Consider the following 26899-nt stretch of genomic DNA (forward strand, 5'->3'; position numbering starts at 1 on the left):
CTTCAGTGTGACAAGGAAATGGGATCAAAAGTCAATTTTTGTATTTATCTTTTTCAGTATCTATTGTATTTGTGAGGACCCTTGTGGCAGGAAGGAATGATGAATCTGACTCCATGTTCTCAGAAGGCTAATTAATTATTTTATGATACTATATTATATTAAAGAATACTATACTGAACTATACTAAAGAATACAGAAAGGATACTTACACAATGCTAAAAAGATAATAATGAAAACTCATGACTTTCTCCAGAGTCCTGACACAGCTTGGCACTGACTGGCCATTGAGTCAAAACACACCAGAAATCCAATGAAACAATCAACTCTTGGATAAACAATCTCCAAACACATTCCACATGAGCAAAACAGAGGAGAAGCAAATGAGATAATTATTGTTTTCATTTTTCTCTGAGGCTTCTCAACTTCCCAGGAGAAAAATCCTGAGCAAAAGGATTTTTCAGAAAATGTGAATGCCTCAAGTATCGGGAGAGATATAAACAGAAGATCAAATTGCACATTGTGCTTAAAAATCTTCCTTTTGCATATAGAATTCCCCTCTCAAGCATTTTTTAATAACAGGTGTCCAAAGCAATCTCCCTTACTTAATCTAAGATTTTGGGGCTGTGTTGGTAATTCTAGATTTGAAATCTCTTTAATTGTCTCATTTCTGTGACATGCAGAGTGAGTTTTTTTGTGAATGTCCTGATGTTATGCTATGCATATATATAATATCTCCCAAGATAGATGTTTTTAATTACATTATCACTTAATACATTGTTTCTATATCCATGTTACAATTGGCTAATTATATGTGTATATATAGAGAAGGATGACTGTAGAGGAAGCAGTAGCATAACATGTTAAATTTTGGGTTTAATTTTTTTATTAAAGATCTCAGTATTGGATCATGACAATTTTTTTTTCTGACACAGATTAAAATTGAAAAAAATTAAAGCCATTTTTAGTATGCTCTCTAGCAATGACGGGATCTCTGGGACATCCTGCAAGCTCTAATAAGTCACAGGATGCCCAGTTCTCAAGGAGAGATGAGAAGTGCATGGCTGGGTTGGATCAAACAGAGGAGAAGCCCTGGTGTTTTTCCTACTGCTGCTCCAGCAGTTCTTTATAAGGAATTTTCACATTTGTCCTGCTTAGGATGACACTTTTTGTAATAACTGCTGACTAATGAGTGCTTATTGTCTGAGATCAGTAGGTTACCATTGGTGGAGTGATGACTTGGACTGACCAGGTTTGGTGTGGAGTATGCACAATCTGCTCCAAAGGTGCCTTTTGAGGTGCATGATGAGAGCACATGATATGTTCTTCACAACCCTACTTTAAATCCATCTGACTTAGAGCAGTTAATGATTTTTCTGAATTTGATGAAGCAACAGAATCAAGCATATGCAAAAAGGGACCTGGAATAATATTACTGAAATACGTGAAGTCTAACTCTTTATAAAAGTAATGAAATTATAATCCTTACCTTTCCACCCTGTATGTTGCTTAGCAATAACTAGAAAAAAAAGAATAAAGGAAAACTGCACTTTAGGCATTTTATATAAAATGTTGCACTTTTACATTCAGTACATGGTTTGATCTAAGCAAAAACAATCCCTTCTCTCATAGAGATTTCAAACAGAAACTTCTTTAATTAGTTCTTCTTTTAAGTTGCTTGATGTTTGAGGTCAATTTTGTACTGTTTGCTGTGTACCCTGTGTGACTGTCATATGTCCAAATATTTATTAAGGTCTTTAGTATTTATAAAGTGTTAATTTGTAAACTTGCAATGAATTCATATGGCCCAATGTTGCCATACCCCATTAGGATGTTTTAAGAGAGAAACCCTATCTTTCATTACTGCACACTGCCAGTGCAAGCTTTAAAGAATGTCCTGTCCTACAGTGCCAGGATGTGCCATGGAAGCATTGGATCTCATGGGACAGCAATGGTTTTTAATTTTTATATACTTAGAAATTTTCACTGTGTTTAATTAAATAAAAATCTTTTTAAAAGTTAATTTTCAATGCTAAATTAGAAATAGTTTAAAATGGGCGTTGTAAGGAGAGGAGATAAATGGATGCTGTTAGCTCAAATACAGAATTTATTAAGAACAGGATTAATTTTCATCCGGACGAAAAGTGTCTGCAGCACATTTCTCATTTGCTTTGTGACAGAAAAGGAAACATACACAAATGCTATATTTACTTCCATGCCATCCATGTGGGCCTTAGGGATCTTCCCAGAGCCCTGTTCAGGTAATGGAATGCAGAAGCTGGCAAGGCCAGAGTGTGTGTGCACACCCTGCCTGGCACATGTCCTGGCCACGGCTGCTTGCAGGGCCGTGGGACCACGGCCATTCCCAGGCACTGGAATGTGAATCTCAGGAGCATCCAATTGCTAAATTGACCGCCTGCTCCCTGGCACGTTCTTGGCCCACGCAGCCTCGCGCTCTGCCGAACATTTCCTGGTCATGCTCCATGGATTAGCGCAGAGCAGAGCTCCTGAGTGCAGCCAGGAATAAAATAACCCTTGAGAGTGTTCAGTTTGCTGGCCATCATGGATGTGTTTTGTTTGTTATTCAAGCAAGACATGCTTCAAAATGTTGGGCTTAGCTTCTGGGGAAGCCTGTGCAGCTAAAGTGGATTTTTCAGCTTGAATTATGTTGTCTAGCTACAATTTTAAGAAATAAATGTTTTCACTTTGAAACACATAGTAAAAGAGACAATCTGAATTAGGTGTAAGAGGTTTTTATTTTAAAAACCAAATGCATGACATTTAGTTTTGAATTGTTAGGCAAAAGTTGTTAAATACATACCCTAAAATTCAATGCCATCATCACAGGTGTTTGCATTTCTTTAATTGGTCATTTCATTTACTGTTTAGAGATTAGGAGAGGGAAAAATGACAGTGACAACTGAGTGGCTTCCCTGAGTGTGCTGTTTTAACCTCCTGGTGCACTCTGGCCGGTCAGTGGGAGTCAGGCTTGCTCTGGTCCAAAGCACAGCATCCAGCCAGGATATGTCAGTTTGTAAGAGTGAAATGGGGAGCAGTGAACAAGGTGAAAGAGAATTGAATGGGCAGGGAACAGGCTTTTGTGAGTGAAAGTCATGTGGCACGGTTGGGCCGGAACTGTCAGGAAAAAAGGGTCAAGAAACCTCATCATGCTGGTTGACCACACATTATTTCAGCAACACAAAATGCCTTTGAAGATCTGCTCCATAATGGCCTATTTGTGCTACCCATACTCATTTTTCAGTTTTAACACAGTCCTCATTCCTGCCATTCACTCTCCGAGGGGACAATTCCGATTGCTGTTGGGCTTTTGCTCTGAGCTCTTCTGTTCCCTGAAATCATTCTGTTATCGTAAGCTGGATATGGTGTCTGTGCTGTGGGGGCAAAGCATTTCTCTGATCTCTGCCAATTCTGTTGGATGCAATCTTTCACTTCAATAAATAATTGCATATCTTTTTCCCTAGCAGTTGAAAACTTGGTTTACAGAGATTTCCTCTATTGTTTATGTGAATTGTATATACCACACCCCATAAACTAATGCATGCAATGAAAATTCTATTTCCTTTATCCACTTGTTTATTTTCTTGTTGTATAGCGAAATTATTACAGTTTGACAGATTCCTTCTTTAGAAATCTTCAGTGGTTATGATTTAACTTTTATCTTCTCAATTTGTGAGTTGTTTAACTCTTTATTTTGGGGGATCTTTGTGCTGAAAATTAATGAAAATACTTTGAGTGAAAGATAAATATTACTTCCTATGAAGGAGGAAATATTCTTTGAATGAATGGACCAAAATTATAATCCTACATTTTAGTAAGGTTAACATTGTTTTTTCCCTCCAATTTTAATTGTAGTACTGACTTTGAACAATACATATATATTCTTCATAATTTTACTTACAGATACAAAATATACTGTGCTCTAGAGAAAATTTATGTGCTGTGTTTTATTGCAGCTCCTTTTTCTCATATTTTTATGTAGAATGAAAATGAATGGCTAGAATTTCAAACCTGATGTCTTCTTTAGCTTTAACAATATGAGAAGACAATAGTGTTAGGAGTTGAGATAAGTATCACTAGATATGATGTTACATGCAGCTTGGTACTGCATGCAATAATGCATGTAATTACTTTGCCTGGTGTTCCTAATCCCCAGATATCCTCAAGAGTTACTGCAGAGTAGATTGGATACATCAAAATGGGGTTGATTTTGCTGCTGACCCAGAGGGCTGGCTCCTTGCTTGCATTCATGAAAGTTTTAAATTTTTATTTATTGCCTTTGCGCTGATGTAGGGAATAGGCCTACTTGTCATATGGATGAATGTACATTATTTTATATCTAAAAAAAGAGGGTTTTAGGAGCTAAATATTGCTAGTTGTAATGGTAATTTGAGGCTTTTGAGAAACACTGTTTCCAATATTCCATTCAAGAATATTGATTTTTTGCACTTTTGAATATCTTAATCAAAACTAAAACGCTCTTTCGGAACAAAATAAGCTTTCAGATAATCTAGAAAAATCAAGAAAAGTAAAGTGGTATGTCATGTCCAATGATTCTTAGTGAGGGATCTGCTGTATCTTCTCTCAGTGCAGGATATGACATTCCATGGTTGTTTGGAATATCTTGGCACCTGAGGTTCAGAGGCAGCATCTCCTTCTCATCAGGAACGTATGTGTATGACACATGAAACATCTGAGTGATGAGCAAAACAATGCTATTAAAGTAGAACTAAATAAGTGCTTTTGTGAAGAACAAGTTAGGGTTTTGAAAATTTGTGTTTCTAAATCTGGAAATCCTCAGTTTGCTGAGTGTTGTGTAAAGGGGCTTTCCAGCACATCTACTGGCAGTTTAACTACACATCTAAAGAAGAGATAGGAGTTTGCATCCCTCATTTACTCCAGTCACTGATCAAGTATTTTGGTGGAGTGTAATGCAAACAGAACCACCTGTCTAATCCTTTCCCTGCAATGAACAGTAGGCCACTTCCTAAACCATTAACATAGAAAAAGTCCTTCTGAGGCCATTATTCCAGAGCTGAACAAGTCCTGATGGGTGGATTCATGAGGAATGATGCTTAAGTATGTTCTTCATAAAAGACTTCAGACAACTATTCCTGCCATTAGTGCAGCCTCAGCCAGTGGAGTTGTATGGGATTGGGATGCAGCTGATTGAGTTTTGTCTACTCTTCTGTATTTCCTTTAACCAAATTGCAGAGAGACTTTTGTTAACATATTACCTGTGAAAATGCAGAGCACATTTGTTTTAATTGAGACCAGGCATGGTGCAAAGATTACAGTTGTGACACATTTGTGAATCCTCTCCTAAACTTGTCAAACAGCCTTTGGAATTGTTTTGCTTTGGTTGTGTTGTGTTTTATGGACAGAAGCTGGTCAGTCATCACAAAAGACTTGTGCTTAGTTCATTTTTTCATATTAAAAAATACTAAGCTTTTTTAATAATATGTTTTTTTTTTCTTTTTTTATTCTACAGAGACCTGAGGTTTAATAGGATTAAAGAAATCCAGCCTGGAGAGTTTAGAAGGCTTAAAAACCTGAACACACTGTAAGTCCTTTTTCAACCCTAAGACCCTTTTCCTTTTGACTTAATATGATCAATTTGATAATGTGTCATATTTGCTTACTTTTCACAGGTAAGTAGTCTCATAAATTTGAGCTGTAGCATTGATACAGATGGGAGAAGTGGGGGTTAAGACCAAAATATCTGAAGGCAAAAACACGTGTATGTTTATCAAAATAAAAAGAAAATTATTTGCATACTAGTATTTTACTGATATACTTTAATTGAATTTCATGAAAAAATGAAGACCATTATTGTAACATTTTTTTTTGACAGGGTGCTAAATTGTTGAGGTTTTTTTGGGGTTTGGGGTTTTGTTTGTTTATCTTGTTGCTGTTTTTATGGGTTAGGGTGTTTTTTAATTTATTTTTTCGCAATTCTGTCTAATTTTTTCAGGTTTTCACCTGCAAGATAGTGGTTGGGCAGCTGTAAGCACACTTTTTTTCCTCTAACATATACTCTTAGGGGAAAAAGCATTTTCTATTTAATACTATATTGTCCCTGCTTTTACACTTTTTCCCCCAAGTGATTCTTTATGTTAAAATAAATGGTTATTTATTTCTTTTTGTAGGCTTCTAAACAACAATCAAATCAAAAGAATTCCTAGTGGAGCATTTGAAGATCTTGAAAATCTGAAATATCTGTAAGTTAAATGAAATGTCACTTCACTGTGTTAACAGCTTCTTCAGTGAGAAAGTTCTAATCTGACATGGTGATATCTGACCCACTATATCAGGAGATAAACTGCACTGAAAGTCTGTGAAATGAATTTATGGGTGGGGGCAACTGTTTTTCTCTAAGTTATTGCTAATAAAAGACTGCTCTCTGCAGACAATCCATTTTAAAGGACTTACTAGTTGCTGTTTATTATATACAACTTATAATTTAAGAAGGGATACATTGAAAGGTGAAGGAAACCACCTCTTCAATTGTTCACTGAAACCTTCACACAGGTACTTTTTGTCTTTTCAAAAGTGATTCCAAAGTAGTTAGGCCAAAGGTTGTGTCAGCAGAAGCTTGTAACTTACCTAAGCTTATTAACTATCCCTAAATTTGTCACTGAATTCATAAGTGAAAAATTCAGTCAAACCCAAAATACCAGAGTATGTATATGATTTGCTGTTCCAGGTTTTCAGTCAGCCTGTATATTTTAAGCCTAACTTCTCTCATTTTTAACAAACATACCAAGGTTATTAATTATATGAATAAACAAAAGGTATCAAAATGTTATTTTTGTCTGTATAATAGACTAAAGCTGCATAGTTAGTTGTCATGGATTCTCAGCTCTGGTTTCTGGAGACGACCTTATGGATTGTCATTTAGAAAAGTTTCACTCCATTGAATTGGAGTATTGATTGATGGTTACTTGAATGACATACAGAAGGAAAAGGTCACATTGAGATTTCATTGCTTCGGAAACAATTCAAATGCTGAAATTTCCATGCAGTTTCCAAGAATACAGCCAGAAGACCTCTAAGGAGGTGGGAGCAGGGAGAAAATCACATAAATTTGTGCAGACACATTTGCCTGTTTTTCCAAGTTGTGCTTGATAACGTTTCCTGCTCTCCTTTTTATGTGTATTGTCTTTCAGTAATGAAATTGTTTAACATCTACACACCAGGAGGGAAAAGACTATTGAACAGACTGTTGCCAATGAATGATTAAAGTCCATGATGATTGTATTTTTTATAAGAAATGTCTGCGTGTAGTAGTATAGTACATAGGGTTTTACTATGTGAGGTTTGCTAAACTTCTTTCCATCGTCAGCAACTGTGCAAAGATTTTTCTTGACTCTTATTACTTTTTTGTTTTCATATGCTTGCCTATGCCGAGCTGTAGTAAATGTGAAATAAAGCTTAACAATGCAGAATGTTCAGTTCAGTGAAAAAGTGAAAAAAGATAACAGAACTCTGATTTGTTTTCATATACATGTAGTAATGGCTGTCAGTATCTGTATTATTAAGAGGAAGATATTTTATTTTCCTGTTGTTCCCCAGGAAATTTAAATATAAAGTTCAGTGTGGTAATTTATTCAACTGCAGGGAGCTCTTTAAAGCTGTCCTTTGCTTTGAAAAAATAAATGAAGGGGTTTTTTGCCTGTTTCAAGGGCTGTGACAATGTTTAAATTGAACAGCCTTCAAGTTAAAAAATTTCTGGTACTGGTCAGGTTATCAATACAGAAGACTTAGATGTAACAAATCAATACTGTTCAGCAGTTAAAGTTTCAGCTGAGTTAATGAATGCTAACTGTATTCTATTAAATGAAGGGAATAAATCAAAACATTTCTTTCCAAAAGAATTCACTGAAGTAGAAATCAGGGGGGAGAGATGGTGCAAATGTTAGAAATACTGCTCAGATTGTACTATTATGAAGTCAAATCACCTGGACAAGTTGAGATTTAGTATCATCTGGTGCTGTTGATATTTGCAAACCTAACTTGTACTGTCATGTTTCATAAAACTAGATCATTGATCCATGATGTTACTTCTGTTCTTATGACAATTTGTACTGGATTGCATGTGGTTCTGAAAATGTATAATTCCCTGACTAATTTTAAAAAACCTGTGCTTTCTCAGTATCCCTGATTTAGCAAAATGTGAGTATATATAAATATAAAATCTATAACAATTAGCAAACATGCATATTTAAAACTAAAACCAGTCACAATTATATATTTTTATATAAAATATATAAAGTATATCACAGTGTATTTATTTTTTTAAAGCCAGTCACTGAGAGATAGATGTTAAGATCTGTTCCTGTATGACTGCTAAAGATCAGCTATTGCACTTTCAAACAAACTTTTTTTCAACAGGATCTAAATCAGGATTTTCAAATGCTTCTTTGTACTATCCCTTTCTGAAGCTGAGCTTTTAGTTTTATGAGGAGTGTATGTTACCACAATTATCTGTATGAAGAACACATTTTGATGAAGAGTAATATTTTGTCAATTTTCTCTGCATTAAAAGTATTCATCACTGTAAAACTTGGTCTTTACATCATCAAAAGAAAACTGTGCGCATAATTTTTTTACATTTTTTTAGGATTTTTTATTGTCTTGTTCTTTATGTAATTGAAATTCTGGCAATTACAAAAGCAGTTTTGTGTGATTTTGCTGTGCTGTTTGTGGTAATAATTTGGTTTTGTATTAATATACTAAAGGTTGGAAAAAACGAAATGTAATTATTGTTTTGTTGTGAAATCAAGAGGATACTTTTTTTTCTTTTTCTTTTTCTTCTGATTCTCTGCTTTTCTGTCCATCTGTCTTTACTCCATATACTTCACTGTTGGCAATAAAGTTCTTTAGTAAGCTTCCCAACCTTATAGTATAGATGCAGGTAAATTTGTGGAAACATGATACGATAATTCTTCCTAAGCCTAAAAGTCAACAGTTTATTCTCCAAGAGAGAAGATAGTTGGGAATTGAAAGTAGGCACATTATTACCATTGCAACATGTAGAATACTAGAAGATTTTGGAATCAGAAGTGGAAAAAATGAATGTGAGTTAAAAAAGGAAGAAGTCAGGAGGAGATAGGGAAAAATTTATAATACAGGTTAGCAATTAAAAACCTTTCCAGATAAGGAGAACACATATTGGACATTTACAGAGCAGTGAGCTAGAAGATAACATGAAGGAAGTGAAAGCAATAAAACTGGGGAATGAAATTTGTCAACAATGTTGTATGTTGGCCTGGTATGAAATGCATAGATGAGGAAACAGGCATTAAAGTATTACCATGAGCATATCGTAAATGGTAATTTGTAAGACTTATGAAGTGTGTCAGTTCCAGAAATGCCAACAGGGAGCATGCAAATTTTGTTTTGTGTCTGGTGAATGAAGTAATAATAGGAGAGGTTGTGTTTGAGATTAGGTCTCATTTCCTTCCATACCTTCTGCCACTCTTGCTGTCTTGGCCATGTTACTTGGTCCTCTGGGCACCTCCAGTGGTCCCAGAGCTCTTTTCTTTGCAATTCATGTTGCTGGTTCCACTGTTCTTCGTGTTCCTATGTCAACCTGTCTTTGGGTGTCTATTTACTTGTGAGATTTAATGCTGCAATGCTTGTTTCTTTTTGCCTTTTCCCCCTCCAGTTCCAAACAAATATATCTGAATCTTACTTTCCCAGAATCACATGATTTTTAATATGGCCCATTAAAAAAAGAAAAAAAGAACCCCCCCAATAATATCCTCATAATCTAGCAGGCTTGTTAATTAAAGCTACTTTTTCTCCAAATTTTCTGGTAACTGATTACCTATTTGTTCATTTCTGAAGTATATGACAGTACCTCTGATCTCTAGCAGCCTTGCTTGCATTTCTGGAAAAAAAAATGCCTTTTTTTTTAACATTTCTAAAAATAGATATTAATAATTGTCCAAAAATAATTTAATGTCTTAATATATCCCTGTTCCTTTTCAATCCACTTTATTCATCTCCTGTAAAATTCTAATATTCAGTTCTGTAAGAGAGCCTTTAGGTAAATTAAATGATAAATCATTTTTTCCCTCGTTGTACTACATTTGTTTTCTGATAATGTAACTGAGATAAATTTTGAGAATATTTGTTAAAATTTAAGAATGTTTACAAAACTTTACTTCTAAACACTGTATGTGCATGCTGCCATTTTAGAAGGACAAATTATTTTTGTGAATGATACTTATTTGTACTTTATATTCTGACATGTCTCTGTCCATTAGGCAAATAATTATATGTCTTTCTTTCTATTGTCCTCAGTGAAATAGCTACACAATTAAATGGAAGTTTCATTTGTCATAGGATGTGTAGCCTGAGGTTGCTGGGATTGAAGGGAGGATATGGTTGACTGAGGTTGGTTGAGTTTCCTGCAGCTGAGGGTTTTCTGGTCAGAACGGAAAAAGCTGTGATTTAAAGCTGAAAACACCAAATAAAGGCTCACTGCAGTGGCTTGGTGAGAACTCCTAAAAGGCTGCTCCCTTCCCTGCAGTATGCTGGTAAAAGCCTGCAGTACTACAGTCCTTATCCCAGTCTAATTCAACTCCGATTTTCACTCTCTGCCTCTTTCTGCAGAGAGTAAATAAAAGTTATATGACTGGTTGTGGTAAAACTTTTTAAAAAATCTGATGAATTCAGATTTTTTGAATAAAATTGTTGAAATGCCAGAAAGAGATGATTAACTGAGGGCAGTTTTCAAAACTGTCTAAGCCCACTTTGGTTCTCTGGTCTGACCAGAAGTACTGAGAAATAAGAGGGGTTTCCACACTGCCAAGTGAAATTAAGTGTATTAAGATAAATAACTTCAGCTGATCAGTCCTCGAAATTTTCTATGGAGTCAAAAGGTGTGTTTAAAATTCTCCCAGGAAAATAAGATAGGAATTGAATATCAGAGAGGAAAATTAAGGAGAGAAAATCATAATGACTGTGATCCTCAATTGAATTGGTAAATCTGAGCCAAAACAAATATTTTAATACTCATGAAATATTTTTTTTCAAATAGAATAAAAACCAGTTCCACATAAAAAAATCACTGTTTTCAAATTATTTTAAAAGTTTTTACAGTAATTTCACAAGACAGTAATTTTTTTCTGGTTTTGAATATTTTAAAAACCTCAGAAATTTTTATTTCCATGCTACCTGCTCTTGGAAGAATTCTGCTTTTTTATTCAGATGCATATCTATGTTAAAAAAGCACACAGAAATCTCTGTATATTAATGTGTTAGATTGTCAACAAGCAGTGCATTGGAATTTAATTTAGATTCAAAGGAAGGATGCTACTCCTTATTGTTCCCCAAAGTTGTCATTAGTTTAATATCAAATACCTACAACTTCTTTCCTTGTTAGGGCCTATTGTGAAATGTTGCCCATTGTCACATCAGTATAAAAACTGCCACCACCTCCAGCAGAGCCAGTATTTTTTCTGTTGCACCAAAAGGAGTTTGCAATATTTCCAGTAAGTTACTGAAAACTGTAATAGAAAACCCAAAACCACTACTAATAAGATGCCTGCTAATAAAGTCATTTGTGGTACGAAGTCTTTTCATCCCCTTTCCATAGAAACCCATGCCTGATTAACTGAGTTTCAAATCATTTGTCAAATAATTGTGAAAAAGTTCTTAACCACAAACCTGTGCCTATCCTAACACAAAAAGAGTGACTGACACTGAACCCCCAAAGTATTTTCATTTGCTGCCTCCATGCAGAAACTGCAGTCATCAGCCAAACTGATTTTTCTCCAATACCCCTTCACTAAACCATCCTTGCTGCTAAGAGCATGATGAACATGAGCCCATACACTGATCCTTCCTGATTTATTTTAATTCCATAAAAAAGGTGTAGACAACACATATGATCATACTGATACTCTGCATGTGTATTTGTTTATATTGTTGAGTATCAATGGGGACCTAATGTCCATCTTCTGCACAGTGATAAAGCAAATATACAGTGCTGCTTTATGGATGTGATACCAGTATTATAACTTGTATTTTTTGTGAATATTCCAAAGGTGACACAGGCGGAGTTACAGAAATTTCTCACTGTTTGTTCTCCAAGTCCAGTAAAAGACCCACTCTATCCTAATTTGAATATTTATACCAGTATTCAGATGAGTATTTTAAAGAAATCAAGAAGCCATCCCTGGTGCGTTCTGGTAAAGGCACCTCGAATGCAATTCTGTCCCATTAAGTTGAACTTATTTTGACTTTTGGCAAACCAATCAAGAAAAAAGGGACAAAAATCCAGTAAGTTGTGCTATGAGCACTAGAAAGCCCATGTCCATCTGGGTGTGAGCCTCAGGGTCTTCAAGGCCCCAGACTTATGTCATTTGGGATGAAATCTCAAGGATGGAGTATTTTTATGTTTTTAGTTTTTGATTTGTATTTTTTTTCTAATATGTAGTTGAAAAACTGTCTTCACGTGTCAACTTAATTCTTCTTTTCCACCTTCATGTAGCTCTTGTTTGTGTACTAATATTACTGATTGTTTCTTGTTTCAGCTATTTGTACAAGAATGAAATCCAGTCAATTGACAGGCAAGCATTTAAAGGACTTGCCTCTCTAGAACAACTGTAAGTGCCTTTTCTCTTCTGTGCTGTCATCTCCATGGTTCCCCTGCAGAGGAAAAGTGCACGCCTTGATCCATACATCCTACCTGCATGCTCTGCACGTCTGCACCCCTGGGTTGGGCAGAAAGCCCCTTAATCATTTGCATGTGAAAAAACCACAATTGATCTCTGTGTCAAGTTCCTCATTTCTATGTTTGTCTTTTATTTGTGATTTGCATTCCTGATGTCCCTATACATTGTTACGTAACTTTGACAAAGGAGAATTATTGTGGAAGATGTTGAAAACTGATGTGTATTGCTTAGAGATAGATTCTGCTTTAATTTCTGCAGGTTTTTATTATATCTCACTTCCTTTCACTGCAGCAGTTACTTTGTTTTATATGGCATAACTAAAGCTGAATTAGCCTCTGCAAGTTCAACCCTGTTTTGTTATACTTTGAAACAAGAATAGTTTTTAAAATAAAAACCTTGGTATAATTTATATGTGTTAATCATTGCCATATACAGATACAGATGTTTAAAAAGTAGGAAAGTTCATCATTTGCAATGTAGATGTTTCAGTAATGTCCTCCAGACAGATCGATTAAAATCATACTTCTTTTCCTGGATAATGAAGAATAATTTCTAAAAAGAATGAAGAATACAGTCCTAAGCATGACAAAACCCAGTTGTATTGATTCCATTAAGTTCAACTATGTTTTGTTGTATAATCACTGTAGGAGAGACATTGAATTGCTGGCATGAGTCCAGAGAAGGGCAGTGAAGCGACTGAAGGGGCTGGAGCACAAATCCTGTGAGGAGCAGCTGAGGGAGCTGGGCTTGTTTAGTCTGGGCAAAAGGAGCCTCAGTGGAGACCTCATTTCTCTCTACCACTGCTTGAAATGAGGTTATAGTGAACAGGGGAGTGGTCTCTTCTCCCAGGTAACAAGTGACAGGAAAAGAGGAAATGGTCGCAAGTTGCACCAGGAGAGGTTTAGATTGGTGTTAGAAAAAATCTTTTCATGGAGAGGGTGGTAAAGCATGAAACGGGCTGCCTTGGGAAGCAGTGGAGTCACACTTCCTGGAAGTGTTCAAGAAACGACTAGATATGGCACTTGAGGTCATGGTTTAGTGATGAACATGATAGTGGTGCTAGGTCGATGGTTAGACTTGAAAATCCTAAATGTCTTTTCTAGCCTTAACAATTCTATTACTCTATGATCAGAAAGCATTGCTTTACATTCATTGTGATAATATTTAGAAAAAGGAAAAAAAATGTAAGTGTATAGTTGCTTCACAGTTTGACTACCAAATAACAGTAGCAAACTAATGAGTTTTGTAGTGTATAAATTGGGAGCTGAATATACATTTTTAAACTGATGAAAGATATTAGTGTATTACAAGTGTTCTCCATGTACCAGTTTCCTTGTTACTGTAAGCCTCTAATGGATATTAGTAGACACAGAGTATATATGAAATAAAATGACACTTTATATGGGTACAAAATCATAGATGCTCCTTTTAGAGTGCAATAGGCCTTTTGAAGGAGGAACTTCTATGTAAAACAGAAGTGTTAATTATAAAAAGTATTTAAATATGTATTTTTTCCTTAATGCCTTTCTATTCCTTCTCCTTTTACTCTAGAAATTATTACTGCACCATATTGTCAGCAACTGGTAGGGCTTACTTGCATGCTAATAGCAATACATAATTTTTGTGTAGAATTTGGAATACCGAGGCCCATTTATTGAATTACTAATGTTTCCAAGAGAATGTTCTTCCCCATGCCACAGGCCTCATATGCTGCAAGTGGCAATATTTGTCCTTTTTTCTTGTGTTCTTTTTCCCTATTGACCTATGTTATTACTGAAAAACATAAATCAGTTTGGAGTATTGACACCTTCTGAATGCTCTTTTCCACTATGTGGCAGTTAAGCCTCTCTGCCTACAGTGATATCACACTGTATCAGCTTAAGCTCAAACTTTTGAGACATCCACATTATTCAGTATGAAACTGAGATTCAGGCTCGGGCTCGAGTCTCATCTCCAGCTGGGAAGATTGGCTATGGAGCCTGGCAGAGTCACTGCTCATTGCCTGCCCGTGTGTCCTGTCAGCACCTGCAGCTGCTGGGAATGGGGGGCAGTGCCACCCCACTGCCTGCATCAGAGCTCAGTGCCTTTTAGAGCTCCTCTGCTCCTCTCCTGAACACAGAGCTTGCCAGGAGGGAAAATGGCACTACATGAAGCCGGTAGCAGGCACAGAAATAAATTCAATGGAGAGTAAGCTTTGAGATTTTTAGTTTAGGAGAGATTTGGCATTTATGCATCTTCAGCATAAAAATATGTTCTGACTCTACAAGGTCTGTTTTATCACATTAGCTTTGGAGAAAAACTGCTGACAATACAAGAGTTACCCTTGGCAAACAAGTTTCTAAGTGTCCTAATTTCAGTTTTGAACTGTATTGACAGTATTAACTCAATGTTTCTGCATTTGAGGTCTCTGTGGCCACAAGTTATTGAACACATTTTGCTACTGGTTGTGTTAACTCAGCCAAATGCTGTTCTCAGTGCTCAGCAGAGTTCTCAGAAGTCGACACTGATGACCACATTTCAGGGAATGAGTTGCTTCACAGCTATTTCTTCTACTCCAGTGAAGCAGAATTCAACTGATTGTTGCCTTTTAAAAAATATCTGATCAGCAAAGCAAACATATTTTTGGTGATTGTTGTTGTTACCCAAAACTAAATGTAGTTAAATGTAACTAAATTACACTAACTAAAACCTAAATGTACTGTTGCATGTATAAGGGACAAAACCCCCCAAGTATTTACTGCAGCTGGCAGGTTCCTCCTTAAACCTCTGAAGCAGAATTCTTAGCTGCTGATGTAGTCAAAATAGCTTTTCCTTTGGAAATTTCTACCAAGAAAATAAGATCTTTGAATCAGATCTTGAAACCTGTTTGTGCTAGGGTAAATTCTGAAGAAAAATTGGCAGTTTTAGGTGCTTGAACACACTGAGCCATACATATTTCGTCAGCTAACTTTTCACCTGTGGCTGGGCATGAAGGGAGAGTGTTGATGAAAAGTAGCTGCTTAGTACCAGTTTAGACACTGTTAAATCTGCAAGACATATGCTTGGGTCTGGCACAGAGAGCAGAGAGCTGCAGGAAACTTGCATTTTTTCAGAGCAGCAGCCGGAAGGCAGACAGAGCACCCGAAAGGCAAGGAGGGCTGCCTCTGTGTGCCTGGGCTTAGGCAGCTGCTCTGTGCCTCTGTGCCTGGACTTGACCACTGAATCCCACCTGAAATGGCAAAATACCCTGCTGGGGATGTCATGAGCTTGGATCCCAAGATCTAGCTCTAAATGGAGTCCATTTCCAGATGTGTATACATTGCTTTCCTTCCAAATATCTGTCACATTTGTGAGATCTCAGCTTATGAGTTGTATGTATCAGGGACAAAAAGTGTACTCCACTATTTAACTAGCAGCATCCCCAGATATTAATGGAATTATTTAAATCTGTTTATCTAATCCTAGTTATGCATTTTCTTGTAACTTTCATATTAACATACTAATTTTGTTCTTTATAAGCTGTTACTAGTTATGCTGTAGTTTATGTACATGTACATGTAGTTTATGTACATGTACATATTTTGAGAGAATTAATAGACAAAAACCTTAACTAACATATAGTGATACAGTTTGTTATATTAAGTCTATTTAATTCAATTCAGTTTTCAGTATTTTTGAAGTGTTGCTATTTATTTTCTTGTTTTATACTACAAGTTCCTGATTTTTGCATGACTCTATGTCAGATATTAGTTAATTAGTTAATAAACAAACAAAGGAACCCAAGAGGTATGACAGGGGTGTTGAGAAGTTAATCCTTATTATTCTACAATAAGATTAGCTAGGCACAACAAACTGGAAACAGATACTTGTCTAGCCTTATTTTAAAAGTCTTCAGTGAGGATTCCATAATCTCCTTAAGTATCCTGTTCCAGAATTTTATATCATTATCACAATATACATTTAAATATTTTTCCTTGTGGTTTAAGGCTGCTACTTGTCGTCCCTGAGCAGGGAAAGCTCATTGATAAATATGGAACATATATGTTTGGTCATTCTTATTCAAATAATCAAAAGGGCAAACATGCTGTTTAAATATTCAGAACATAGATTATACTCAGCTAATGAGTATTTCCCCAAAGATGTGATGATGCTATTAGTAAAAGAACAACTGGCATATTTAATAAAAGTCCTCACCTACAAAAAATTCAAAGCTACATAAGATATAATCCAAAATTTAATGCTGTGAAAAATGTCACTGGGACTGAATTTTACAGTAATTTTTTGTCCTATGAGATTAATAATAAGAAATCTATACCATGCTTATTTGATAAAATCTTAATCTTCCTCTTGATGTGTTTTATTTGGACTTTTTTCCCTATAGGTATTTCCTTTCCTTCTATTTAATTCTAGATAGTGTTTTTAGAATTTAAAAGGACAGATATGTTGGTATTTAAAAATCACTCTTGCATGCTTTTTCTTTCAATTTCATTCTGAAAGTCTTTTTAATATCTAATTTATTACATGGTACTACTATTTTTAATGCTTTGTACTCTGAACATAAAAGATGCCTATTAATATATGCTAGTGTGAGATTATTTCCTGAATATTGTTACCTTTCGAGTGAATTTTAAATCCAAGGAATTACCATATTAATTAAAATATTAAAATATCTTTACAAAACTTTATTGTGGTACGTGGAATAAAATAATAGAAGTGATAAACCTAAGTGATAAAACGGGATTAAAGTGTAGGTCATAATGCCAAGGATTTTTATATTCTCTTTACTGTAGACTTAAAATGCAATCTGGTTTCTGCATCTAATTACAAATTATTTTGGCCAGATATTGAATACCTTGTTCTGTTAATAAATTGCATGATAAATTTCTCAGGGTCTTTTTTAGATCATAATTTAAAGACCTGCAAAGCCCAACTAATTTGTGTAGCCCAACTACTATGAAGCAGTTAAGAGTATTTTCTAGCTGGATTTCACGATTTGATTTTTTTGAGCTACTTTAGACATGTGATATCTGATGAGGTAAAGTTAGCTATTAAAATGTTCTTCAGCACCTGAATTATTGTATCTGCAACGGTGTGAGCTTGTAAACAAGGCAAGGTTTGTAACAGAAATATTTTTTTAAAATTTGTTTGGAAAAACAAGGTGACTTTTCAGGCACATATTGATTACATCTGTAATTCTAATAATGAGTGCTAAACAGCTATTATGGGCTGGAGCTTTGAGTTTTGCAATGTATATACTACTTAAACTATGTGAGAGAGGTATTCTTTCTTTTTCTCTCTTTCTAATTTCGACCTGATTTGTGGCCATGAAGAAGGGGTTGTGTGACTCAATGTATCTGCTTTTACCAATGTTATTTTTGTTCAAATAGGAGATGCCTACAAATCTTGCCTTGTTGATGCCAAAAAAGTACAGGAGATTCATTTATTCGGAATATTAAGAGATGTATTTGTGAGGTGCTCATGAGGCATAAAAATGCAAGAAGAATTTAAAAAATTAAAAAGGAAAAATATCACTGCTGCCTGCAAAAGAAGTAGTGTTTATAAATTTTTTCCAAAACAAAAGCTGCTTCAGTGATAACAAACCCTATCTGTAGTTGTGCCTGGTTGTTCCCTTTGTACTCTTTCATTGCAGTGATCCCCACCTTGCCTTGCCCCCTCCCAAATGCTGCTGACCCTGGAAGGTGGATGAGCAGAGCCCTGGCTCCGGGCAAGCAGGGCCTGCCCACGTCATGGCTGGGCCATGCCCAGTCCTTGTCCTGCCAGTCCTTCCTCACTGAGGTCTCTCCTCTCTCTGCTGGCAAATCAAATGAATCTTGCAGGAAATATCTGCCTTTGAGATCTGTCTTTTTAATGCAGAAGAAATCGCCCTGTATTTTTAAAGGGGACATGAAAACTGTCAATCCCAGCAAGGTGATGCAGTTCTTGGTTCTTCATGCTAACAAGACCATGCTCTCTGCTCAGGACACTCTGTGGCGTTGCACTGGCAGTAGGCAGGCGTGATACCTCGATGTGCTTGATCAGGCCACTGCTGATTTATTGGCTTTTTCTGTGCTCCCCATTCGTGTGACACCCTGATGTGCTTGATCAGGCCCGTGCTGATTTATTGGCTTTTTCTGTGCTCCCCATTCACGTGACACCCTGATGTGCGTGATCAGGCCCCTGCTGATTTATTGGCTTTTTCTGTGCTCCCCATTCACTGCTCCCTGGCATCGCTCGCTGGCTCGCGCTTGTCCTGGGCGGCTGCCAGGCACGAGCCTGGCTCCCCCTGCACGCGCCTTCCAGGCTCCCTGCAAGGCTTGGCTGGATCCACCGCTGCTCCCGCTTTTCCCTCTGCACAGCCACCACCCGGCTCAGCACAGGCAAATCCCCATGTCCTCCTTGGCCTTGTCGTGCTGAGGGATTGATGTTTCAGGAGATACTGAGCTCGGAGTTGTTCTCACTGTTTTTAAAGGACAGGCTTTTTGTTCTTCAGACCGCAGTGATTTCTGTATAAACACATTCTCCAGAGGTTCCTGAGTTTGTCAGAGGTCAAATACCAAACTTAAAGGGTTTTGAATACATTTGGATATAATCAAGATCCAAAGTTTATAAATCATTTTCACAGTTTCTTGTGCCAGTCTTATCCATACATCTTGTATTCTCATCTGCAAGGTTCAGGGGTAGCTCCACAAAATAGTAGATGCTGGAATGATCTGCCTTTGCAGTCCATTTTCACAATAGTTACAGGTTAATAGTCTGGTTAATTGTCTTGTTGTGTTAACTTTGTCAATTTTACAGCATTAACAGCTCCCTAGATTTATTGTTGTGTAATGTTCATAGCTTGGCATAAGCATCAAGAGAGCTCAAACAGCACCAGTTGGTATGAAGCCCTTTGTCTAAAGCCAAATTAGTGAAACTTGGGTTTATATTACAAATTTGGTTTTGAGAACATTCACAGCTTTAAATGCCAGTGTTCATGGACTAGAGAAGATGATTTCTCAGTATCTTTTGAAATTTTCACTCATGGAAATGAAAACATTTGGCCACAAAAAATGTTACTGTGCTGGAAACTGTAAATGTTTTCTAAACAACCTCTAACATTTTTCCTATTAAAAATAATAATTTTCTTTTTTTGATAAATTGTTTCAAGCATGCATACAATGAACATCAGAGTTGGCAAAATAGCATTCAAAGTATTATCTTCAAAATCTCCACAGCAATGTTTGGACTTTTTTGCTTATATACACACACTCTCAATATAGTGATCTGCAAATACATCTTTGTTTGTCATGTCTTCTATTTCTCAGATTCAAGTATGAGATTCAGATGGTAACAGAAAAAAGCTGCTACATCACTATGGCCATTTAGATCTGTAAACATTATGGAAATAATAAGTTCTTTAAAATATTTCACCAAGAAAATGGTTTCAGTGTTTTTCTTTTTGTTTAACATATTTTCAGGTATCTGCACTTTAATCAAATAGAAACGTTGGAACCTGAATCCTTTACTCATCTTCCAAAACTTGAAAGGCTGTAAGTTTGTTTTTCTTGGGGTAAGAGTCAGAAGACAGGTTACTTCCTTCTTTGAATTAAATCAAGCATTTTAAACTAAAATACAATATTTTTATCATTGCCATAGATAGTTTTGAATAATTTTTTTTTAACTGTAACTACTACATAGTCTTTCCAAGAGCACTTTGGTGAGGCTGACCTTAGAGGCATGCAGAAGTGAGCGTTACCTGTGGTTTATTTTTCTTTTGCGAAACTACTTCCCAAAGATCTGTTATCAATGTTTGGCCTAAAATAAATGTTATGAATGAAGAATGAGACTATTTATTTAGGACCTTTTTAATTTCTAATTTGAAAGCTTATGAACTCCCTTCCTTGTAGTTATTTATGGCTTCTTTTTCCCCACATGGACATACCCAAGTACACCTTGGAGGCCACTTAAAAAATACCAGACAATGAGTTGCTGAACAGGTTCATTTTTTTTTCTTAAATTTTCTTAGATTAATTTCTATTGAAAACCTTCCAGAAATATGTAAATGAAATAAATGCATCACAAAATCTGAATTATTACATGCATATTTCTGTGTTTTAACAGGTTTTTGCATAACAACAGAATAGCTCATTTGATTCCTGGAACATTTAGTCACTTAGAATCTATGAAGAGACTGTAAGTAAATTCAATTATTATTGAACTAATGAAATCTTAAATAACCCAATTAGAATAATTAGACTGTATCTTCTCTGCAATATTTATTTTCCTTGCAAATGCCTTTCATGGCGCAATTGTTTTAAATATTAATTTTTTTCCTAACTGTGCTCCAGTTGTTTATATGCATAGATTGAGAACATTGTTTTATATCTATTTTCTTTCGTTACTGACTGAAGTTTATTTCCTATACTGGTATTATTTGTAATCATTGTTTTATAGATTAAATAATATACATAGATTGTCCTTTGGGCAGTAAAAATAACACACATTCTTCTAATAAAAACTGCCAGAATGCCTATAAGCAAGCAACCATCAGCTGTATTGCCTGTTGGTCGTTGTCTGTATTCCCAGACAAAGGCATTGCTCCATTTACAGAACCATGTTGATCCTAGAAAAAGATGGCTGAGGCTTGCTCACAGAGCTGTGGCTGCTCCTTGTTTTGTGCAGGCGCTTGGACTCCAACGCTCTCCACTGCGACTGCGAGATCCTGTGGCTGGCGGAGCTGCTCAAGACGTACGCGGAGTCGGGCAACGCTCAGGCGGCTGCCACCTGCGAGTATCCGCGCCGGATCCAGGGCAGATCGGTGGCCACAATAACACCAGAGGAGTTGAACTGTGGTGGGTTTGCCGCTTCCTGATGGCTTATTTTTAATGCACTGCATGTATCTGAACTGTATTTTTTGGGGGAGTAAGAATTTGTTGTTCTGTTTATTAACACTGACCACCTCTGGATAATATTGGTTATTTCTAGAAATCTCTCCACATTCCTTTTCTGGTTTTGTGTGCTTTGTCGCAGACATCTTTTCATTAAAATCCTTTCTTAGAGTTTTTCCTGCTGAAGCTGAGAAGTTTCAGCAACAAATGTAAACAATAGTTATCTGCTGCTGTGGAATGCAACAGGTGTGTCCGTGATTGGTCTCCTGTGGATATTTGGATTTACTGATGACTCACGGCAGAGCTCTCTTTCTCTCTGTCAGGACACAGATCTTTGTTATTCATTCTTTTCTATTCTTAGCTTAGCTAGCCTTCTGAGAACTTTTCCTTCTATTTCTTTTTAGTATAGTTATGATGTAGTATATATATCATAAAATAATAAATCAAGCCTTCTGACCATAGAATCAACATTCTCGCCTCTCTCTCACCCTGAAAACCCTTGTGACCACCGTCACAGTGCTTCTGACAGGATTGATTGCTTTTACCCTTCAGCCTATCTTTAATGAAACACATATAAACATGCTTGAAATTTCCCCTTGAAGAATGAAAGGTGATTATCCTGAGGGAATTTATTTTTCCCCTTTATATTTCAGTTCTGATCATAACAGGATTGTCAGCTAGGGTCTATGATGTTGCATTAATATTATTTGGTGTCGTTTATTCCCTCCTATATGAGGGAAAGGAAAGAAGGAAGCTTTACTGAATTGCCCCTGATGACACAGTTCTGGCCTATAAAATTTTTGTTGATGTAGGAATTGGGTTTGGGCCACTAAATTTTTTTTTACTCAGCTATAATTAATAGGAGTACCCCACACAGGCTCTGAAATCCTCTGCCACTGAGGATTAATGGAAAAGCACCTTTGTATTCCTTTTGTTTGTGTATATTCCTTCACCCTAGAGGTGCAAAAACTTGGCACCCTATGACTTTGCCCAGTACCTCTTGTGTTCTGAAATCAAAATGCAGATTTCTCATCAAGCTATGGGCATTTGCCTGCCCACTCACATAATGAAGCCAAAGTATAAAATAAGTAAATTATCCTTCTGGTTATGTGTTGGATATAATTCTGATCAAGAGAACTATGACCATAAGCATCTACAAGGTTCTTGAGAAAGATAGTACAAAGGGAATTTGATGCAAGAATAATGCACATGGCATCCTACCAGCTCTTTACACTTCTAAGGAGCCTGAATATGGAAACTGCAGGAAGCAAGCTGTACAAATTATTCTGTGAGGCAGCTTAGGCACTGATACTTATCTGGAGGAAGTTATTTTAAATGGCACTTGTGCTTGCTGCTTTAAAGTTTTTCCTTCATAGGCAATTTGAATCTCTGTTCAAATAAATAAAACAGCTGTTTTAGAACCTGATATAAATTTGCACAATCTATTTCCAGTCTGCTGAAAGGTCCTAAGGAACAATGAAGGAGGTCAGAAATCCCACAGTCACTTTTGCACAGGGAAAAGTGCATTTAATCCTGACTAAGCATATACATATTTAGTCATACATATAAAGTCAAAACATTTGTGAAAAATATTTTTTGCAAGATGTGTGGAAATGTTTTTATTTACCAGTTTTTAGTAGTTTTAAAATAAGTAAGAGTTCCTTGTATGTTTTATTGTTGATATAGAGAGGCCAAGAATTACATCAGAGCCTCAGGATGTGGACGTTACCTCAGGGAATACAGTGTACTTCACTTGCAGGGCTGAAGGCAATCCTAAACCAGAAATTATCTGGCTTCGAAACAAGTAAGTTTGAAAGAGGAAGAGAGAAACTTGTTGTAATTACATTTGCCTGTGTATGTGTGCATTTCTGGGTGTATGTCCATGTGCTATATATGGTAATAAATGAAATAGTTACAGCAAAATCATACTATAATTAAAATAAGCATATGAAGTAATGATGGCCCATAGCTTTTTATTAATATTTTTAAGCATTTAAAAACTGGTAACTAGAAAGTATTTTTACTGTAGTGCAATTTGTAAGATCTTCAGCTGTAGTTTACCTGCAAAGCTGCTCACAATTGTAATACTAAATCACTAAATCATTTATATCTAAGGACCAGGACTTGTGGACATGTGGTATGTACAGTCCATGGATTACTTAGCATTTGCATGTTTTGGAGTGGAGCAAGAGATACCTTAAGGACTCCAGCTGGATACAATTAAAGTTTCAGAGAATTCTTTCTGGAACCCTAGCTCCTCAGAGGTATCTTCCCTCCAAGGTTGAGCTCTGTCCCAGGAGAGGAGAGAGACATCTGTTTCCAGCCTCCTCAAACCAGTACATGGAGGGCAGGCAAGTCTTTAGATCATAAGATTGTAGTGTAATTCACGTTGGTGGAGGTCTCCCAGTTTAGAGGAGGTCTCCAGTGCAGCCTTCTGCTCAAAGCAGGATTATAAAGGTTGCTTTATCCAGATGGGTCTTAAAAGCCTCTAAGGATGGAGATAGCACAAGGGTCTGGGCAAGCTACTGCATTCCTTTCCTTCACCACTTAGAAGACGGGAGAAGGTTCTATAGAGGATGACTATCTTTACACAGCCCAAGGGCCATCCTGCCTGCAGAGTGGCTGCTCAGGCTGTGCCCAGAGCCTGGCTCCCTCCAGCTGCACTGGGCACAGCACAGCTGAACCAGCCTTGTGCCAGCACATCACCCCCTTAAACTGGTGTGAGCTTACAATGGACACGTGAACTGTGAGTTTACCATCAGTAAATTAGACTTTGGTTTAATAATGATCTTATACAAACCTGACCTGGAACATAAATTCCCTTACAGTTTCTATAAAGCATTTTAATTAGTCAGTGGCAGATGAAATAGTATGGTTTAGAGTCCTGGTTCTTTATCTTTCTGCTGATGTCAGTGAGAACCCCTAGTGCAGCAAAGGCACAGCATTTATGGAGTATGTCAAGAACAGAGCCTTGAACTTGAATGGTATAATTATTTCTTTAAAATTTTCTCTGGCTCAAGTATTTATAATACACAAAGAAAATGTATTCAGAATACACATATGAGTTTTAAGAAGAAATTTGAGCTTGGGGTGAGAGATTATTGACTCTGGCTTGTTTCCTGGCTGCATGAATGAGAGCAGAGCTGTTTGCAGGGTAGTTGAATATGGCAAGATTTCAGTCAAAAGCCATCAGCCTGTTGAGCAGTATGTTGAATAGATCAGTAGGCTGGGCTTTGTACATAAAAGGCATGATCTCATCCCTTCCTCTGTGCTTTCTTCATCATGTAGTGAGGGGTGGACTGTGAAGAAGTTCCTTTAATAAAACCCCCTAAGACTTCTTAGGTTACATCACAGAAACTTTTCATCCATGACCTAACCTGAAGACCTGACCTTAACTTATATTTTAAACCAGTACAAAGTATAATCAAGTTCGTTAGTGCTTCTTGAACAATCCAGGCAGAGCTTGGCGCAAAGATGGTTTTATAGCAACTGACTTCTCTCCTAGCAGAAAGTATCTTGAATATGAACTTGCATGACATACTTCCAGTAGAAGTTCATATTCAAGATGCAAGTTCATATTCAAGATACTTAAAAACAATTTTAATTGTTTTGCTAACTAGAACAACCTTTTAAAGACCAGGTATGTGTATTGTTCACTGTTTTTTTTTCCCCTGTAAGCTATTCCTCATAAATTTATTTTAACTTTTCATTTTGAAGGTGCATTACTTGCATAAGCAAAACAGTTTCATGATTTGTTTTTCCTCTTCTTCTCTTTAGGAGAAAATATAAAGTTCCATTATTTTTAACAAAGTAAAAGGTTTTTTTTCCCCACAAGTTATTTTGGGTAATTTATCTCCTGGGTTTTATTATTTGGCAGTTTTCTGCACGTGTGATTTAAAGGTTTAACTCTAGCAGATCCTTTTCTTCTCAGTAATGAGCTCAGTATGAAAGAAGATTCCCGTCTAAACTTGCTAGATGATGGCACGTTGATGATTCAGAATACTCAAGAAACAGACCAAGGCATTTACCAGTGCATGGCAAAAAATGTGGCTGGAGAAGTGAAAACTCAGGAAGTTACTCTTAGATACTTTGAGTCTCCAGGTAAAGAACATTAAGTTTGAATTTTACATTCAGATAGACAGTTGTTTTGATAATAAGATTGCTAAAAAATAAAATGCTTTGGCGCTTGATATGTAGATTTGTTTGGCTTGGACATCTTAAGACCTAGATCATGAAGATATCCTTAGAACAAAAATACAACTCAGCTGGTTAATTAATATGTTTATTGTAGTATGCAATTTTTATAATAGTCTTGTAGGCTGTAGAAGGATTAGGAGAAGAGGCTTTGCATTGCAACATTTCTCAATGCAGTAACATTCTCTCTGGATACCAAAAACCACAAGCTGCTGATCAAGCCATTCATGGAAGCTTCAGCACAACCCTGTGCAGCCATCCTTGCTCAAGAACCTTTTAGCTCTGTCTAGCCAAGTCCTCATGTTTGCAAGGACTAAATTCCATGCCAGGACTGTAATGTTTTTAAAACGTGGTCTTTGCTGTGAGAACATTTTGTTTTGACACACAGCACCAGGTAAACTTAAAATGTCACTGCAAATTACTCATGTACTTGAGAAAGGTTACTTAAAATGTGGCTTAATCAGTTTTGGCTTTTGTTCACTTAAAGCAATTTTTAGCCTGTTTGTGTTTTGGGTTTCAATGTCCATGACTCTGAAGAGACCTTTATAAACATCAGCATAGGAGAGCAAAATGTTTGAAAATTGTTTTAATGGGAGTAGAGAAAAAAACTTCAGAGCAATTATGAGCTTTTGTTTTTATCTATTGGTATCTGCAGTTAGATTAGACTTAAAGCAAGGCGCAGCGTTTGCACCAAGATTAGAGGTATCCTAGAGCCTATTAAAGCTCTAGGATAACTGGGTGTCCCCAGTTATAGACTATGTTTGTCTAAATTAGAGCTGTGCAAGCTTGAAGCTGTATTTAGGCATTGCTGTTTCCTCACAGCCAGGCCAAGTTTTGTGATTCACCCGCAAAACACCGAAGTGCTGGTTGGAGAGAGCGTTACCTTGGAATGCAGTGCAACTGGGCACCCTCAGCCACGAATTACCTGGACCAAAGGCGACAGAACCCCTCTACCAAATGACCCTCGTGTCACCATAACTCCCTCAGGAGGACTTTACATACAGAATGTGAAGCAGGAGGACAGTGGCGAGTACACCTGTTTTGCAACTAACACCGTAGATAACATCCACGCCACTGCATACATCATAGTCCAAGGTAAATAATGTTAAACTGGGAGAGACATACTACTTGAAATTGTGTGGATTTGTCTTGTCT

At 36.6% G+C, this 26899-nt stretch overlaps 1 protein-coding gene across 1 annotated transcript in view; it reads left to right on the forward strand.

Annotated features, from left to right (window-relative positions):
• Positions 1–26899, forward strand: part of PXDN (peroxidasin) — an 81635-nt gene that overhangs the window by 19937 nt on the left and 34799 nt on the right. The window contains exons 2-10 of the mRNA XM_058021012.1: positions 5507–5578; positions 6165–6236; positions 12564–12635; positions 20141–20212; positions 20784–20855; positions 21345–21514; positions 23237–23354; positions 25482–25651; positions 26567–26839. Coding sequence (XP_057876995.1) covers positions 5507–5578; positions 6165–6236; positions 12564–12635; positions 20141–20212; positions 20784–20855; positions 21345–21514; positions 23237–23354; positions 25482–25651; positions 26567–26839 — 1091 coding nt within the window. The remainder of the gene's footprint in view (positions 1–5506; positions 5579–6164; positions 6237–12563; positions 12636–20140; positions 20213–20783; positions 20856–21344; positions 21515–23236; positions 23355–25481; positions 25652–26566; positions 26840–26899) is intronic.

This window comes from Melospiza georgiana, chromosome 3, assembly GCF_028018845.1.
Source record: "Melospiza georgiana isolate bMelGeo1 chromosome 3, bMelGeo1.pri, whole genome shotgun sequence".
Taxonomy (NCBI): Eukaryota; Metazoa; Chordata; class Aves; order Passeriformes; family Passerellidae; genus Melospiza; species Melospiza georgiana.